This window comes from Pygocentrus nattereri, chromosome 7 (genome assembly GCF_015220715.1).
Source record: "Pygocentrus nattereri isolate fPygNat1 chromosome 7, fPygNat1.pri, whole genome shotgun sequence".
NCBI classification, from domain to species: domain Eukaryota; kingdom Metazoa; phylum Chordata; class Actinopteri; order Characiformes; family Serrasalmidae; genus Pygocentrus; species Pygocentrus nattereri.
Window position 1 is genome coordinate 46198827 of NC_051217.1, and position 18217 is coordinate 46217043.

The 18217-nt window shown below is 40.7% G+C and overlaps 1 protein-coding gene across 1 annotated transcript in view; it reads left to right on the forward strand.

The window, feature by feature from the left end:
• The first annotated feature begins 2612 nt into the window (after nucleotides 1–2612).
• The window catches only part of slc12a1 (solute carrier family 12 member 1), a 60588-nt gene continuing 44983 nt past the window's right edge, over nucleotides 2613–18217 (forward strand). Inside the window, 1 exon segment of the mRNA XM_017684868.2 lies at nucleotides 2613–2855. Coding sequence (XP_017540357.2) covers nucleotides 2613–2855 — 243 coding nt within the window.

An 18217-nucleotide genomic window follows, 5' to 3' on the forward strand; every position in this document is an offset into this window, starting at 1 on the left:
TAAATACTATACAAAATAGTATTTATATTAGTACATTAGTATATTATATTAGTATATTAGTATAATAGTATGGTATTAATACAGTAATAGTAATGTAGTAATAGTATGGTAACAATACAGTAATAGTAATGTAGCAATAGAAAATTAGTAACATTAATGTAAAATATTTATACGTAATGTATTAATAGCATTATATAGTTCCCCCTGGGATTCTGCAATTTCCCCCTGGGATCAATAAAGGAATCTGAATCTGAAATAGTATGGTAGTAATACAGTAATATTAATATAGTAATATAGAAACAGTAATGGAAAATTTGTATCACTATTAATGTAACACAGTTATAAGAAATGTTAATAGCATTATATTAACATAGTAATAGTCATGTAGAACTATTTAGAATAAGCGTTCCATTTTAATGGTAAAATAATAAAAATAATCCATCCATCCATCCATCCATCCATCCATCCATCCATCCATCCATCCATCCATCCATCCATTTTCTAAGCTGCTTCTCCATCAGGGTCGTGGGGGGGGGGATGCTGGAGCCTATCCCAGCAGTCTTTGGGCGGAAGGCAGGAAACACCCTGGACAGGTCGCCAGTCCATCACAGGGCAGACAGACAGACACAGACAGTCACTCACACCTAGGGGTAATTTAACATGTCCAATCGACCTGACTGCATGTCTTTGGACTGTAGGAGGAAACCGGAGAACCCGGAGGAAACCCACACAGACACGGGGAGAACATGCAGACTCCACACAGAGAGAGGACCCCGGTCACCCGGCCAGGGAATCGAACCCAGGCCCTCCTCGCTGTGAGGCGACAGCGCCACCCACCACGCCACCGTGCCGCCCTACAGTAATACAGTAACAGTAATATGGGAATAGAAGTGTATAGATAGTGAGAGTATATCTAATAATAATATGGTAGTGATGTAGTAACTGAAATAATAAGAATATTAGAGTCTTATTGTAATTGTATACTCATATAGGCAACATCAATATAGTGATGCAGTAACTGTAATATACACTTTTAAAAAAGATGGTTCTAAAAGGTAATAAAGCAGTAGTAACACAGTAGTAGAGGTAAAGTAATGGCAATAGTAGTAATAGTAGTAGTAATAGTAATCCAGTATCAATGCAGTGGTAGTAATATAGTTAAAGTACTATAGTAATATAGTAATATGACTGGCAATATTAACATAGTAGTAGTAATATAGTAATAACCATAGTAATAGAGCCATGTATAGAAATATTATAACAGTAATGGCATTACAGTAATAGTAATAGATTAAAATAACAAGGGTAACATAATATATATATATATATAAAACGTCACCATTATAGTAATTTAGTGGGAATAGTTATGATATAATAGTAGAGTAATAGTAAAATAGACATACTTGCAATATGTTAATATGCTTATAGAATATTAGTAATAGCAAAAAACTGTGTTTTGACTCTTAATTACTAGTCTATAAACTGTTTACATCATTGCCATTACATAATAACTCTCATAACTTCTTTGTGTTTTTATTTTTACACATTCTGACCAGCGGAAAATTACTTATATATACTTCTATAAAGCTATATAAATTATATAACCTTCATATTACAACACTGAAAGTTAAATTTTAATTTTAATTTAGTTTTTTTCTGACAGTAATGATGGATATTTTTATATATCATCAACGTCCAAAAATAAGCAATTATCTCCATTTTTGTCGTTTTTGATTTTTTACCCTATTTTGAGGAAACCAGCCGCCCTGTACATCATGTACGAGTTTCATGATGATTGGACCAGTAGAAATGCTCCAAATTAGCTTGAAATAAAGTCACTTTGCATTAACTTACATTAAAAGTACAGCACATTCTCGGCCTCTCCTGTAAAGTTGGCGGTTTGGAGAAACTTGTTTCCTCCTGCTGTACAGGTTCATTTCAGGGGCAGAAGGATTTTCTACAGCAGCGATGAAATTTGATATGGTTTATATCAGTTTCCTGAATATGATCCTGATCTTCTTCTTCAGTCTAACGCTGGGCCGTGTGAGAGAGATCGTCTCGCTCTGACACGCTTCAGCTCTGAAAGTCTGAGCTTCACTCTGGATGGAACCGAGCCAGAGTTAAACTGCATGTGATCTGAACCGTTCCGGCTTTTATGATTCGTCTGAAGTGGCAGGAGAACAGCGATAGATACGGAATCATAAAGCGATGTGGGACATCATGTGCTTCCTCCACACTTCACACGGTGCCATTAATAATCAATGTTCCTCACCTCAGCTCTGACACTCATTATCTTCTCCTGGATTTTATGGCCCGGGTTAATCTTTAAGCTCAGCTCTTGCGTCCCCTTTGATGGAGCAAGGACGTTTCTGCGCCGCTTGCTCAAGAACGGCAGGCCGAAGCCAATCAAAGCCTCTCCTGGAGCACCTGCGAGAGACCCAGACAGGTATATAAACACCTGAGACCAAACGCTGTCTTTTATCACTGCAGGAGCTGCCAGGTCCTTCACAGCGCACAGAACTGAGCTAGAACGTCGGAGAAGTGCATCCTTCAGGATTAAGAGAACGTTTTACTGCAGAACTGTCTTGATCCTCACCTGACCAGGATTCCACATGGAGAACCTGGCGTTTGAGAAGTCTAAAGATGACCCCCCGCTCTACGAGGAGACATCGTTTTCGGGTAACGGTTACGGTAATGGAGAGCACCGCTCAGTGCGGCCGTCAGTGGTCAGCGCGTTCGGCCACGATACGCTGGACCGAGTGCCGAGTATCGACTTCTACAGAAATCCGGGCACCGTGAGTGGACACAGGGCCATCAGACCTTCACTGCAGGAGCTACACGAGGTCTTCCAAAAGGTACATATACATGCACACCTACATACGCACACAGTGCGGTCCAAAAGTCAGATGAAAATGCTCCTGTCCTGCATTCCTTCCTAACTTAGCGGAAAGATTTTTACTGCAGATTTTATTGATTGGGTAAAAAAGTAGAATCTTGAATTTCAGGACTTTCAGTATTTGGCGGTATTTTCCCTTTTTTGCTTTAAAAGTTTGTGTAAAAGCTTCTGATCAGCAGGTCAACATGAGCTTCAGTGGAAGAGATCAGACGAAAAATAATCAGGCCTCAATTTCACACGTTTGCTGAAATTTGAATAACAAGCTAGAAATTTCATCTTCATTTTATAACTTTTTAAAAAATATTTTATAACTTTTTTAGAACATTTTCTAACTTTTTTTATATTTTCTAACTTTTTTTCAAGACTATTAAAACATTTCTGGCATTTATTTCCACGTTTAAATGAACAAATCCCAGATTTTCAATGTGTTCTCAGACTTTTGGACCCCACTGTATATGTAGCAGACCTTCAAGGTCACTTTACAGGAGAAGGAAAGACACTCGTAACTTTCAATGGAAGTGAAGGGAGAAATTATTCATTCTGGGGAACTTTAGACCATTTCTGTCGGTCCAGTCATCATGAAATTTGGAGACAGTGTAAAGGACACCCGGCCATTTCAAATTAGGTCAAAAAATGAAAAATGATAAACATGTCAATACGAGGTTTTGTCCCAACACTGATAGTTACAGTGAGCAGAATGAGGAGCTGTAATAATGACCGTATGAACTGGAATGCAGTAAAAACCGCAGTCCAGACAACTGCAATGATTCTGAATGTGATTATACGACTGCTCAGAGCTGCTGTACTAATGTAGCTGTGGTGATAAACCGTACAGGGAAGAGTTTAGATACTAATTCATGCACAGGAAGGTGATTTATGGAATACTATGTCGTGTACTGAGTTATGTACTGTTATTATCTATTCATAACAATTCCTTAATCAGTTCTAATCTGTCTTGTCATGTGGCCACCACTTTTCAAAGTTCATTTTTTGATCTCCTACAGTTTCCTCAGTCATTTCAGAGTCATCTGCAGGGTTGTGGATGTTTTAGGATTGTTAAATATTTTTATCAGGAACACCTTTATTGAATCTGATTGAATTTAATTTTTGATTGAAATTTTATATATGTATATATATATATGTGTGTGTGTATGTGTGTGTGAGTGTGTGTGTCGCTGTTGGCGAAACAAAATATCTCCAAAATGATCACTCTGCAGGGGAAGAATAAAAACCTACTTCGCTTTTAATGGAAGTCAATGGAACCAGACGTCTTTCCAAGTCATTTTAGGTCGTTTCTTTTGGTCCATTCATTGAAATTTACACACGATATAAAAAGAAATTTCAATTTATTTTAAAAACTGAAAAACAAAAGTTTTCACACCGTGAACATTTTATGATGAATCTAATTCACATCAAACACATTTTGTTCCTTTTGTTGTTCCTGATTTATGGGTTTTGGTGTAATACACACACACACACACACAGACAGACACACTAACACACACTCACACACACATACACACACACACACACACACACACACACACACACACACACACACAGACAGACAAACTAACACACACTCACACACACATAACACACACACACACACACACACACACACAAGTGTAAAACTGCAGTGTCTGTCTATAGTGATCACTACAATTGTGTACATCTGAGCTATTGGTATGAGAATGAAGGCACTATAGCTGGTATGTAGAGCTTAGTTTAGTTTGAGTGATGCTGCTTTCACTTTATCTGTTAGTAAGTCAAATTTATTTATACAGCACAGGTCTTTACACAACACAGGTCACAAAGTGCTTTACAAAAACAAAAACACAGCATTAAACAAAATGTTAGGCTTGCATGTACTTAACATAGGAAATATACGCAAACAAGCTTTATGCTTTTCAGGCAACATTTACTCAATTTCCTCAAATCTGTTTGAACAACCTGGAGCTACAATGAGAATCAGAGGCTCTGGGGCAGCTTTACACATATTCAACACACAAAACACTGAAGGTAAACAGTTTCCATCAGGGAGAACCGAGTGGCTCTGAAATCACTTTTTACACACAAGCAAAGTTTCAGTTTCAGATTTATTTACAACTTAGTTCCAAGTTTAAGTTGAATAAAAACTGGCTTTAAACTCAGGATCACAGATGAGCTCCTTTACTATGTTGATCTGTAGGCGTCTGTTCATAAACATAAACCAGCCCAAACTCATTTACTATAAAATGAAATGGTGTTTGTAGAAATTCAGAAAAAAGCCGCGTCAGTCTCGACTGCATATGTGGACATATTTCTATATTGAGCTCTATTTACACAAAGTTAGGTTAGTTCATCATTTATGTTGAACAGACTCTCCCAAAGTTTTACGCTGCTGCGCTGACGTTGAACCGCGTGCTGCACTGGGTCGGTATGACCAACAGGTCAAAACCAGCTCTAAACAAAGTGACCGCTGGGCCCTGATTGGTGCTCTGGCTTTGCGCTTCTTTCGTTTTGACATGTGACGTTTTTATACACAAGGTCACTTTACAGGAGAAGGAAAGACACTCGTAACTTTCAATGGAAGTGAAGGGAGAAATTATTCATTCTGGGGAACTTTAGACCATTTCTGTCGGTCCAGTCATCATGAAATTTGGAGACAGTGTAAAGGACACCCAGCCATTTCAAATTAGGTCAAAAATGAAAAATGATAAACATGTCAATACGAGGTTTTGTCCCAACACTGATAGTTACAGTGAGCAGAATGAGGAGCTGTAATAATGACCGTATGAACTGGAATGCAGTAAAAACCGCAGTCCAGACAACTGCAATGATTCTGAATGTGATTATACGACTGCTCAGAGCTGCTGTACTAATGTAGCTGTGGTGATAAACCGTACAGGGAAGAGTTTAGATACTAATTCATGCACAGGAAGGTGATTTATGGAATACTATGTCGTGTACTGAGTTATGTACTGTTATTATCTATTCATAACAATTCCTTAATCAGTTCTAATCTGTCTTGTCATGTGGCCACCACTTTTCAAAGTTCATTTTTTGATCTCCTACAGTTTCCTCAGTCATTTCAGAGTCATCTGCAGGGTTGTGGATGTTTTAGGATTGTTAAATATTTTTATCAGGAACACCTTTATTGAATCTGATTGAATTTAATTTTTGATTGAAATTTTATATATGTATATATATATATATATGTGTGTGTGTATGTGTGTGTGTGTGTGTGAGTGTGTGTGTCGCTGTTGGCGAAACAAAATATCTCCAAAATGATCACTCTGCAGGGGAAGAAAAAAACCTACTTCGCTTTTAATGGAAGTCAATGGAACCAGACGTCTTTCCAAGTCATTTTAGGTCGTTTCTTTTGGTCCATTCATTGAAATTTACACACGATATAAAAAGAAATTTCAATTTATTTTAAAAACTGAAAAACAAAAGTTTTCACACCGTGAACATTTTATGATGAATCTAATTCACATCAAACACATTTTGTTCCTTTTGTTGTTCCTGATTTATGGGTTTTGGTGTAATACACACACACACACACAGACAGACACACTAACACACACTCACACACACACACACACACACACACACACACACACACACACACACACAGACAAACTAACACACACTCACACACACATAACACACACACACACACACACACACAAGTGTAAAACTGCAGTGTCTGTCTATAGTGATCACTACAATTGTGTACATCTGAGCTATTGGTATGAGAATGAAGGCACTATAGCTGGTATGTAGAGCTTAGTTTAGTTTGAGTGATGCTGCTTTCACTTTATCTGTTAGTAAGTCAAATTTATTTATACAGCACAGGTCTTTACACAACACAGGTCACAAAGTGCTTTACAAAAACAAAAACACAGCATTAAACAAAATGTTAGGCTTGCATGTACTTAACATAGGAAATATACGCAAACAAGCTTTATGCTTTTCAGGCAACATTTACTCAATTTCCTCAAATCTGTTTGAACAACCTGGAGCTACAATGAGAATCAGAGGCTCTGGGGCAGCTTTACACATATTCAACACACAAAACACTGAAGGTAAACAGTTTCCATCAGGGAGAACCGAGTGGCTCTGAAATCACTTTTTACACACAAGCAAAGTTTCAGTTTCAGATTTATTTACAACTTAGTTCCAAGTTTAAGTTGAATAAAAACTGGCTTTAAACTCAGGATCACAGATGAGCTCCTTTACTATGTTGATCTGTAGGCGTCTGTTCATAAACATAAACCAGCCCAAACTCATTTACTATAAAATGAAATGGTGTTTGTAGAAATTCAGAAAAAAGCCGCGTCAGTCTCGACTGCATATGTGGACATATTTCTATATTGAGCTCTATTTACACAAAGTTAGGTTAGTTCATCATTTATGTTGAACAGACTCTCCCAAAGTTTTACGCTGCTGCGCTGACGTTGAACCGCGTGCTGCACTGGGTCGGTATGACCAACAGGTCAAAACCAGCTCTAAACAAAGTGACCGCTGGGCCCTGATTGGTGCTCTGGCTTTGCGCTTCTTTCGTTTTGACATGTGACGTTTTTATACACAAGGTCACTTTACAGGAGAAGGAAAGACACTCGTAACTTTCAATGGAAGTGAAGGGAGAAATTATTCATTCTGGGGAACTTTAGACCATTTCTGTCGGTCCAGTCATCATGAAATTTGGAGACAGTGTAAAGGACACCCGGCCATTTCAAATTAGGTCAAAAAATGAAAAATGATAAACATGTCAATACGAGGTTTTGTCCCAACACTGATAGTTACAGTGAGCAGAATGAGGAGCTGTAATAATGACCGTATGAACTGGAATGCAGTAAAAACCGCAGTCCAGACAACTGCAATGATTCTGAATGTGATTATACGACTGCTCAGAGCTGCTGTACTAATGTAGCTGTGGTGATAAACCGTACAGGGAAGAGTTTAGATACTAATTCATGCACAGGAAGGTGATTTATGGAATACTATGTCGTGTACTGAGTTATGTACTGTTATTATCTATTCATAACAATTCCTTAATCAGTTCTAATCTGTCTTGTCATGTGGCCACCACTTTTCAAAGTTCATTTTTTGATCTCCTACAGTTTCCTCAGTCATTTCAGAGTCATCTGCAGGGTTGTGGATGTTTTAGGATTGTTAAATATTTTTATCAGGAACACCTTTATTGAATCTGATTGAATTTAATTTTTGATTGAAATTTTATATATGTATATATATATATATGTGTGTGTGTATGTGTGTGTGTGTGTGTGAGTGTGTGTGTCGCTGTTGGCGAAACAAAATATCTCCAAAATGATCACTCTGCAGGGGAAGAAAAAAAACCTACTTCGCTTTTAATGGAAGTCAATGGAACCAGACGTCTTTCCAAGTCATTTTAGGTCGTTTCTTTTGGTCCATTCATTGAAATTTACACACGATATAAAAAGAAATTTCAATTTATTTTAAAAACTGAAAAACAAAAGTTTTCACACCGTGAACATTTTATGATGAATCTAATTCACATCAAACACATTTTGTTCCTTTTGTTGTTCCTGATTTATGGGTTTTGGTGTAATACACACACACACACACAGACAGACACACTAACACACACTCACACACACACACACACACACACACACACACACACACACACACAGACAGACAAACTAACACACACTCACACACACATAACACACACACACACACACACACACAAGTGTAAAACTGCAGTGTCTGTCTATAGTGATCACTACAATTGTGTACATCTGAGCTATTGGTATGAGAATGAAGGCACTATAGCTGGTATGTAGAGCTTAGTTTAGTTTGAGTGATGCTGCTTTCACTTTATCTGTTAGTAAGTCAAATTTATTTATACAGCACAGGTCTTTACACAACACAGGTCACAAAGTGCTTTACAAAAACAAAAACACAGCATTAAACAAAATGTTAGGCTTGCATGTACTTAACATAGGAAATATACGCAAACAAGCTTTATGCTTTTCAGGCAACATTTACTCAATTTCCTCAAATCTGTTTGAACAACCTGGAGCTACAATGAGAATCAGAGGCTCTGGGGCAGCTTTACACATATTCAACACACAAAACACTGAAGGTAAACAGTTTCCATCAGGGAGAACCGAGTGGCTCTGAAATCACTTTTTACACACAAGCAAAGTTTCAGTTTCAGATTTATTTACAACTTAGTTCCAAGTTTAAGTTGAATAAAAACTGGCTTTAAACTCAGGATCACAGATGAGCTCCTTTACTATGTTGATCTGTAGGCGTCTGTTCATAAACATAAACCAGCCCAAACTCATTTACTATAAAATGAAATGGTGTTTGTAGAAATTCAGAAAAAAGCCGCGTCAGTCTCGACTGCATATGTGGACATATTTCTATATTTAGCTCTATTTACACAAAGTTAGGTTAGTTCATCATTTATGTTGAACAGACTCTCCCAAAGTTTTACGCTGCTGCGCTGACGTTGAACCGCGTGCTGCACTGGGTCGGTATGACCAACAGGTCAAAACCAGCTCTAAACAAAGTGACCGCTGGGCCCTGATTGGTGCTCTGGCTTTGCGCTTCTTTCGTTTTGACATGTGACGTTTTTATACACACAGAAACCAAAAGGAACGACAGATTTCTCAAAATGTAGGAGGAAAAAGTCGGATATTAGACTCTGAAATGTAGTGGAGTGAAAGGAAAAAGTCGCCCAGAACGGAGAAACTTCAGTACAGATACACCAAAAATAATAAAGTACAGAAACTAATTACATTTACTCAGTTACTCAGTTACTCAGTTACTCAGGTACTCAGGTACTCAGATACTCAATTACTCAGTTACTGTCCACCACTGATAGAAGAAGCTCCATGCTGCCTTTATTGTTGGATGCACTGCGATCGTTTCTGAGCAACACACTTCACTATGGAGACGCTTATTATTGATCTGCTTCATCAAAGGAACAGTAAAAGGTCAAAGATATGGGAAGAGAGTTCATATGAACCAGTTTAAGTTGGTAGTTTGACACAAACAAAATTTAAAAAACAATGTGTTTCAGATCCAGATCTTCACATATTAAAGTAAATTCAACAAAAACACTTAAAAACACATTATTAAAGATGAAGAGTAGAGTAAACAGCCAACCTTGCAGGATTAAAGGTCATTTAGCGCATAAATACACTTACTTACGGCATAACAAGCACTGTTTAAACAGACAGAAGGAAATGAGGTGGTTATAATCAGGTGATAAGCAGAGCGTTCATTAGGAAAACAGTCTGGGGAAAAGATGTGCAGTGATTGGTGTATGAATCCTACACAATGCAAGAAATGCTCCGATGTTGCTCAAACACACAAAGGAACGACCATTAAGCAGCTAATCTGAGAACCGAGCAGCATTTTTAGCAGGAAAGGACGCTGGATATGAACCCTCAGAGAACCTCTGTCACAACTCTGCAGGTTAAAGCACTTCACACTCTGAAAAAGATGTTTTTTCAAGGGTTCTTCAGCCAGTAAAATGGTTCTGTAGGGAACCATGAACACTCAAAGACCCTTTGCATGATTAAATGGTTCTTTGCAAGGTGAAGGTGCTTTTCAGATTGATGGAGAATGTTTTTTGGTTCTATCTAAAACCTTTATAAAAAGGGGTCTGAACAGCACCAAAGGGGCTTCTTCTTTTGTTACAAGCTGAGGTTGTAACCACAGTAGAACCCTTTTCGGTGCTTTGTAGAACCCTTTTCACAAAGGTTCTATATGAAATTATCGCATTCTCCATCAGTGAAAAGCACCATTTCACCATGCAAAGAACCACTTTATATGGTTCTATATGGTTCCATTTTCCTCACTAAAGAACCCTTGAAGAATCATCATTGGGTAGTCGTGGGCTGGAGGTCAGGGAACTGGCCCTGTGACCGTAAGGTTGCCGGTTCGATCCCCAGGGGGGCCGACAGCTCATGGCTGAGGTATCCTTGAGCAAAACACCTAACCCCCAACTGCTCCCCGGGCGCCGTGGATAGGGCTGCCCACCCCCCACCGCTCCGAATATACAGAATATTTTAGGTTTTATTTTTGTTCCAATGTGTAAGGTTAGGTTTTGGGACAGGTTGGGTTTTGGGTGAGGTTGGGTAGTTAGATATGGGGTAAGGTTGGGTAGTTAGATATGGGGTAAGGTTGGGTAGTTAGATATGGGGTGAGGTTGGGTAGTTAGATATGGGGTAAGGTTGGGTAGTTAGATATGGGGTAAGTTTGGGTAGTTAGATATGGGGTAAGGTTGGGTAGTTAGATATGGGGTAAGGTTGGGTAGTTAGATATGGGGTAAGGTTGGGTAGTTAGATATGGGGTAAGGTTGGGTAGTTAGATATGGGGTGAGGTTGGGTAGTTAGATATGGGGTAAGGTTGGGTAGTTAGATATGGGGTAATGTTGGGTAGTTAGATATGGGGTGAGGTTGGGTAGTTAGATATGGGGTAAGGTTGGGTAGTTAGATATGGGGTGAGGTTGGGTAGTTAGATATGGGGTAAGGTTGGGTAGTTAGGTATGGGGTGAGGTTGGGTAGTTAGATATGGGGTGAGGTTGGGTAGTCAGATATGGGGTAAGGTTGGGTAGTTAGATATGGGGTAAGGTTGGGTAGTTAGATATGGGGTAAGGTTGGGTAGTTAGATATGGGGTAAGGTTGGGTAGTTAGATATGGGGTAAGGTTGGGTAGTTAGATATGGGGTATTTGGGTAGTTAGATATGGGGTGAGGTTGGGTAGTTAGATATGGGGTAAGGTTGGGTAGTTAGATATGGGGTAAGGTTGGGTAGTTAGATATGGGGTGAGGTTGGGTAGTTAGATATGGGGTAAGGTTGGGTAGTTAGATATGGGGTGAGGTTGGGTAGTTAGATATGGGGTGAGGTTGGGTAGTTAGATATGGGGTAAGGTTGGGTAGTTAGATATGAGGTGAGGTTGGGTAGTTAGATATGGGTTAAGGTTGGGTAGTTAGATATGGGGTGAGGTTGGGTAGTTAGATATGGGGTGAGGTTGGGTAGTTAGATATGGGGTAAGGTTGGGTAGTTAGATATGGGGTATTTGGGTAGTTAGATATGGGGTGAGGTTGGGTAGTCAGATATGGGGTAAGGTTGGGTAGTTAGATATGGGGTAAGGTTGGGTAGTTAGATATGGGGTAAGGTTGGGTAGTTAGATATGGGGTAAGGTTGGGTAGTTAGATATGGGGTATTTGGGTAGTTAGATATGGGGTGAGGTTGGGTAGTTAGATATGGGGTAAGGTTGGGTAGTTAGATATGGGGTAAGGTTGGGTAGTTAGATATGGGGTGAGGTTGGGTAGTTAGATATGGGGTAAGGTTGGGTAGTTAGATATGGGGTGAGGTTGGGTAGTTAGATATGGGGTAAGGTTGGGTAGTTAGATATGGTTTAAGGTTGGGTAGTTAGATATGGGGTAAGGTTGGGTAGTTAGATATGGGGTAAGGTTGGGTAGTTAGATATGGGGTAAGGTTGGGTAGTTAGATATGGGTTAAGGTTGGGTAGTTAGATATGGGGTGAGGTTGGGTAGTTAGATATGGGGTGAGGTTGGGTAGTTAGATATGGGGTAAGGTTGGGTAGTTAGATATGGGGTAAGGTTGGGTAGTTAGATATGGGGTAAAACAGTCTGGGGAAAAGATGTGCAGTGATTGGTGTATGAATCCTACACAATGCAAGAAATGCTCCGATGTTGCTCAAACACACAAAGGAACGACCATTAAGCAGCTAATCTGAGAACCGAGCAGCATTTTTAGCAGGAAAGGACGCTGGATATGAACCCTCAGAGAACCTCTGTCACAACTCTGCAGGTTAAAGCACTTCACACTCTGAAAAAGATGTTTTTTCAAGGGTTCTTCAGCCAGTAAAATGGTTCTGTAGGGAACCATGAACACTCAAAGACCCTTTGCATGATTAAATGGTTCTTTGCAAGGTGAAGGTGCTTTTCAGATTGATGGAGAATGTTTTTTGGATCTATCTAAAACCTTTATAAAAAGGGGTCTGAACAGCACCAAAGGGGCTTCTTCTTTTGTTACAAGCTGAGGTTGTAACCACAGTAGAACCCTTTTCGGTGCTTTGTAGAACCCTTTTCACAAAGGTTCTATATGAAATTATCGCATTCTCCATCAGTGAAAAGCACCATTTCACCATGCAAAGAACCACTTTATATGGTTCTATATGGTTCCATTTTCCTCACTAAAGAACCCTTGAAGAATCATCATTGGGTAGTCGTGGGCTGGAAGTCAGGGAACTGGCCCTGTGACCGTAAGGTTGCCGGTTCGATCTCCAGGGGGGCCGACAGCTCATGGCTGAGGTATCCTTGAGCAAGACACCTAACCCCCAACTGCTCCCCGGGCGCCGTGGATAGGGCTGCCCACCCCCCACCGCTCCGAATATACAGAATATTTTAGGTTTTATTTTTGTTCCAATGTGTAAGGTTAGGTTTTGGGACAGGTTGGGTTTTGGGTGAGGTTGGGTAGTTAGATATGGGGTAAGGTTGGGTAGTTAGATATGGGGTAAGGTTGGGTAGTTAGATATGGGGTGAGGTTGGGTAGTTAGATATGGGGTAAGGTTGGGTAGTTAGATATGGGGTAAGTTTGGGTAGTTAGATATGGGGTAAGGTTGGGTAGTTAGATATGGGGTAAGGTTGGGTAGTTAGATATGGGGTAAGGTTGGGTAGTTAGATATGGGGTAAGGTTGGGTAGTTAGATATGGGGTAAGGTTGGGTAGTTAGATATGGGGTAAGGTTGGGTAGTTAGATATGGTTTAAGGTTGGGTAGTTAGATATGGGGTAAGGTTGGGTAGTTAGATATGGGGTAAGGTTGGGTAGTTAGATATGGGGTGAGGTTGGGTAGTTAGATATGGGGTGAGGTTGGGTAGTTAGATATGGGGTAAGGTTGGGTAGTTAGATATGGGGTAAGGTTGGGTAGTTAGATATGGGGTGAGGTTGGGAAGTTAGATATGGGGTAAGGTTGGGTAGTTAGATATGGGGTAAGGTTGGGTAGTTAGATATGGGGTAATGTTGGGTAGTTAGATATGGGGTAAGGTTGGGTAGTTAGATATGGGGTAAGGTTGGGTAGTTAGATATGGGGTAAGGTTGGGTAGTTAGATATGGGGTAAGGTTGGGTAGTTAGATATGGGGTGAGGTTGGGTAGTTAGATATGGTTTAAGGTTGGGTAGTTAGATATGGGGTAAGGTTGGGTAGTTAGATATGGGGTAAGGTTGGGTAGTTAGATATGGTTTAAGGTTGGGTAGTTAGATATGGGGTAAGGTTGGGTAGTTAGATATGGGGTAAGGTTGGGTAGTTAGATATGGGGTGAGGTTGGGTAGTTAGATATGGGGTAAGGTTGGGTAGTTAGATATGGGGTAAGGTTGGGTAGTTAGATATGGGGTAAGGTTGGGTAGTTAGATATGGGGTGAGGTTGGGTAGTTAGATATGGGGTAAGGTTGGGTAGTTAGATATGGGGTAAGGTTGGGTAGTTAGATATGGGGTGAGGTTGGGTAGTTAGATATGGTTTAAGGTTGGGTAGTTAGATATGGGGTAAGGTTGGGTAGTTAGATATGGGGTAAGGTTGGGTAGTTAGATATGGGGTAAGGTTGGGTAGTTAGATATGGGGTAAGGTTGGGTAGTTAGATATGGGGTAAGGTTGGGTAGTTAGATATGGGGTGAGGTTGGGTAGTTAGATATGGGGTGAGGTTGGGTAGTTAGATATGGGGTAAGGTTGGGTAGTTAGATATGGGGTGAGGTTGGGTAGTTAGATATGGGGTGAGGTTGGGTAGTTAGATATGGGGTGAGGTTGGGTAGTTAGATATGGGGTAAGGTTGGGTAGTTAGATATGGTTTAAGGTTGGGTAGTTAGATATGGGGTGAGGTTGGGTAGTTAGATATGGTTTAAGGTTGGGTAGTTAGATATGGGGTGAGGTTGGGTAGTTAGATATGGGGTAAGGTTGGGTAGTTAGATATGGGGTAAGGTTGGGTAGTTAGATATGGGGTGAGGTTGGGTAGTTAGATATGGGGTAAGGTTGGGTAGTTAGATATGGGGTAAGGTTGGGTAGTTAGATATGGGGTGAGGTTGGGTAGTTAGATATGGGGTGAGGTTGGGTAGTTAGATATGGGGTAAGTTTGGGTAGTTAGATATGGTTTAAGGTTGGGTAGTTAGATATGGGGTGAGGTTGGGTAGTTAGATATGGGGTAAGGTTGGGTAGTTAGATATGGGGTAAGGTTGGGTAGTTAGATATGGGGTGAGGTTGGGTAGTTAGATATGGGGTAAGGTTGGGTAGTTAGATATGGGGTAAGGTTGGGTAGTTAGATATGGGGTAAGGTTGGGTAGTTAGATATGGGGTAAGGTTGGGTAGTTAGATATGGGGTGAGGTTGGGTAGTTAGATATGGTTTAAGGTTGGGTAGTTAGATATGGGGTGAGGTTGGGTAGTTAGATATGGGGTAAGGTTGGGTAGTTAGATATGGGGTAAGGTTGGGTAGTTAGATATGGGGTAAGGTTGGGTAGTTAGATATGGGGTGAGGTTGGGTAATTAGATATGGGGTAAGGTTGGGTAGTTAAGATATGGGGTAAGGTTGGTAGTTAGATATGGGGTAAGGTTGGGTAGTTAGATATGGGGTGAGGTTGGGTAGTTAGATATGGTTTAAGGTTGGGTAGTTAGATATGGGGTAAGGTTGGGTAGTTAGATATGGGGTAAGGTTGGGTAGTTAGATATGGGGTAAGGTTGGGTAGTTAGATATGGGGTAAGGTTGGGTAGTTAGATATGGGGTGAGGTTGGGTAGTTAGATATGGGGTAAGGTTGGGTAGTTAGATATGGGGTAAGGTTGGGTAGTTAGATATGGTTTAAGGTTGGGTAGTTAGATATGGGGGTAAGGTTGGGTAGTTAGATATGGGGTAGGTTGGGTAGTTAGATATGGGGTACAGGTTGGGTAGTTAGATATGGGGTGAGGTTGGGTAGTTAGATATGGGGTAAGGTTGGGTAGTTAGATATGGGGTGAGGTTGGGTAGTTAGATATGGGTAATGTTGGGTAGTTTGATATGGGGTAAGGTTGGGTAGTTAGATATGGGGTGAGGTTGGGTAGTTAGATATGGGGTGAGGTTGGGTAGTTAGATATGGGGTAAGGTTGGGTAGTTAGATATGGGGTGAGGTTGGGTAGTTAGATATGGGGTGAGGTTGGGTAGTTAGATATGGGGTGAGGTTGGGTAGTTAGCTATGGGGTAAGGTTGGGTAGTTAGATATTGGTTTAAGGTTGGGTAGTTAGATATGGGGTGAGGTTGGGTAGTTAGATATGGGTAAGGTTGGGTAGTTAGATATGGGGTAAGGTTGGGTAGTTAGATATGGGGTAAGGTTGGGTAGTTAGATATGGGGTGAGGTTGGGTAGTTAGATATGGGGTAAGGTTGGGTAGTTAGATATGGGGTAAGGTTGGGTAGTTAGATATGGGGTGAGGTTGGGTAGTTAGATATGGGGTGAGGTTGGGTAGTTAGATATGGGGTAAGTTTGGGTAGTTAGATATGATTTAAGGTTGGGTAGTTAGATATGGGGTGAGGTTGGGTAGTTAGATATGGGGTAAGGTTGGGTAGTTAGATATGGGGTAAGGTTGGGTAGTTAGATATGATGTAAGGTTGGGTAGTTAGATATGGGGTAAGGTTGGGTAGTTAGATATGAGGTAAGGTTGGGTAGTTAGATATGGGGTGAGGTTGGGTAGTTAGATATGGGGTAAGGTTGGGTAGTTAGATATGGGGTAAGGTTGGGTAGTTAGATATGGGGTGAGGTTGGGTAGTTAGATATGGGGTGAGGTTGGGTAGTTAGATATGGGGTAAGGTTGGGTAGTTAGATATGGGGTGAGGTTGGGTAGTTAGATATGGGGTAAGGTTGGGTAGTTAGATATGGGGTAAGGTTGGGTAGTTAGATATGGGGTGAAGGTTGGGTAGTTAGATATGGGGTGAGGTTGGGTAGTTAGATATGGGGTAAGGTTGGGTAGTTAGATATGGGGTGAGGTTGGGTAGTTAGATATGGGGTAAGGTTGGGTAGTTAGATATGGGGTAGAGGTTGGGTAGTTAGATATGGGGTAAGGTTGGGTAGTTAGATATGGGGTAAGGTTGGGTAGTTAGATATGGGTTAAGGTTGGGTAGTTAGATATGGGGTGAGGTTGGGTAGTTAGATATGGGGTAAGGTTGGGTAGTTAGATATGGGGTAAGGTTGGGTAGTTAGATATGGGGTAAGGTTGGGTAGTTAGATATGGGGTGAGGTTGGGTAGTTAGATATGGGGTGAGGTTGGGTAGTTAGATATGGTTTAAGGTTGGGTAGTTAGATATGGGGTGAGGTTGGGTAGTTAGATATGGGGTGAGGTTGGGTAGTTAGATATGGGGTAAGGTTGGGTAGTTAGATATGGTTTAAGGTTGGGTAGTTAGATATGGGGTGAGGTTGGGTAGTTAGATATGGGGTAAGGTTGGGTAGTTAGATATGGGGTAAGGTTGGGTAGTTAGATATGGGGTAAGGTTGGGTAGTTAGATATGGGGTAAGGTTGGGTAGTTAGATATGGGGTGAGGTTGGGTAGTTAGATATGGGGTAAGGTTGGGTAGTTAGATATGGGGTAAGGTTGGGTAGTTAGATATGGGGTAAGGTTGGGTAGTTAGATATGGGGTGAGGTTGGGTAGTTAGATATGGGGTAAGGTTGGGTAGTTAGATATGGGGTGAGGTTGGGTAGTTAGATATGGGGTGAGGTTGGGTAGTTAGATATGGGGTAAGGTTGGGTAGTTAGATATGGGGTAAGGTTGGGTAGTTAGATATGGGGTGAGGTTGGGTAGTTAGATATGGGGTAAGGTTGGGTAGTTAGATATGGGGTAAGGTTGGGTAGTTAGATATGGGGTAAGGTTGGGTAGTTAGATATGGGGTAAGGTTGGGTAGTTAGATATGGGGTAAGGTTGGGTAGTTAGATATGGGGTGAGGTTGGGTAGTTAGATATGGGGTAAGGTTGGGTAGTTAGATATGGGGTGAGGTTGGGTAGTTAGATATGGGGTAAGGTTGGGTAGTTAGATATGGGTAAGGTTGGGTAGTTAGATATGGGGTGAGGTTGGGTAGTTAGATATGGGGTGAGGTTGGGTAGTTAGATATGGGGTAAGTTTGGGTAGTTAGATATGGTTTAAGGTTGGGTAGTTAGATATGGGGTGAGGTTGGGTAGTTAGATATGGGGTAAGGTTGGGTAGTTAGATATGGGGTAAGGTTGGGTAGTTAGATATGATGTAAGGTTGGGTAGTTAGATATGGGGTAAGGTTGGGTAGTTAGATATGAGGTAAGGTTGGGTAG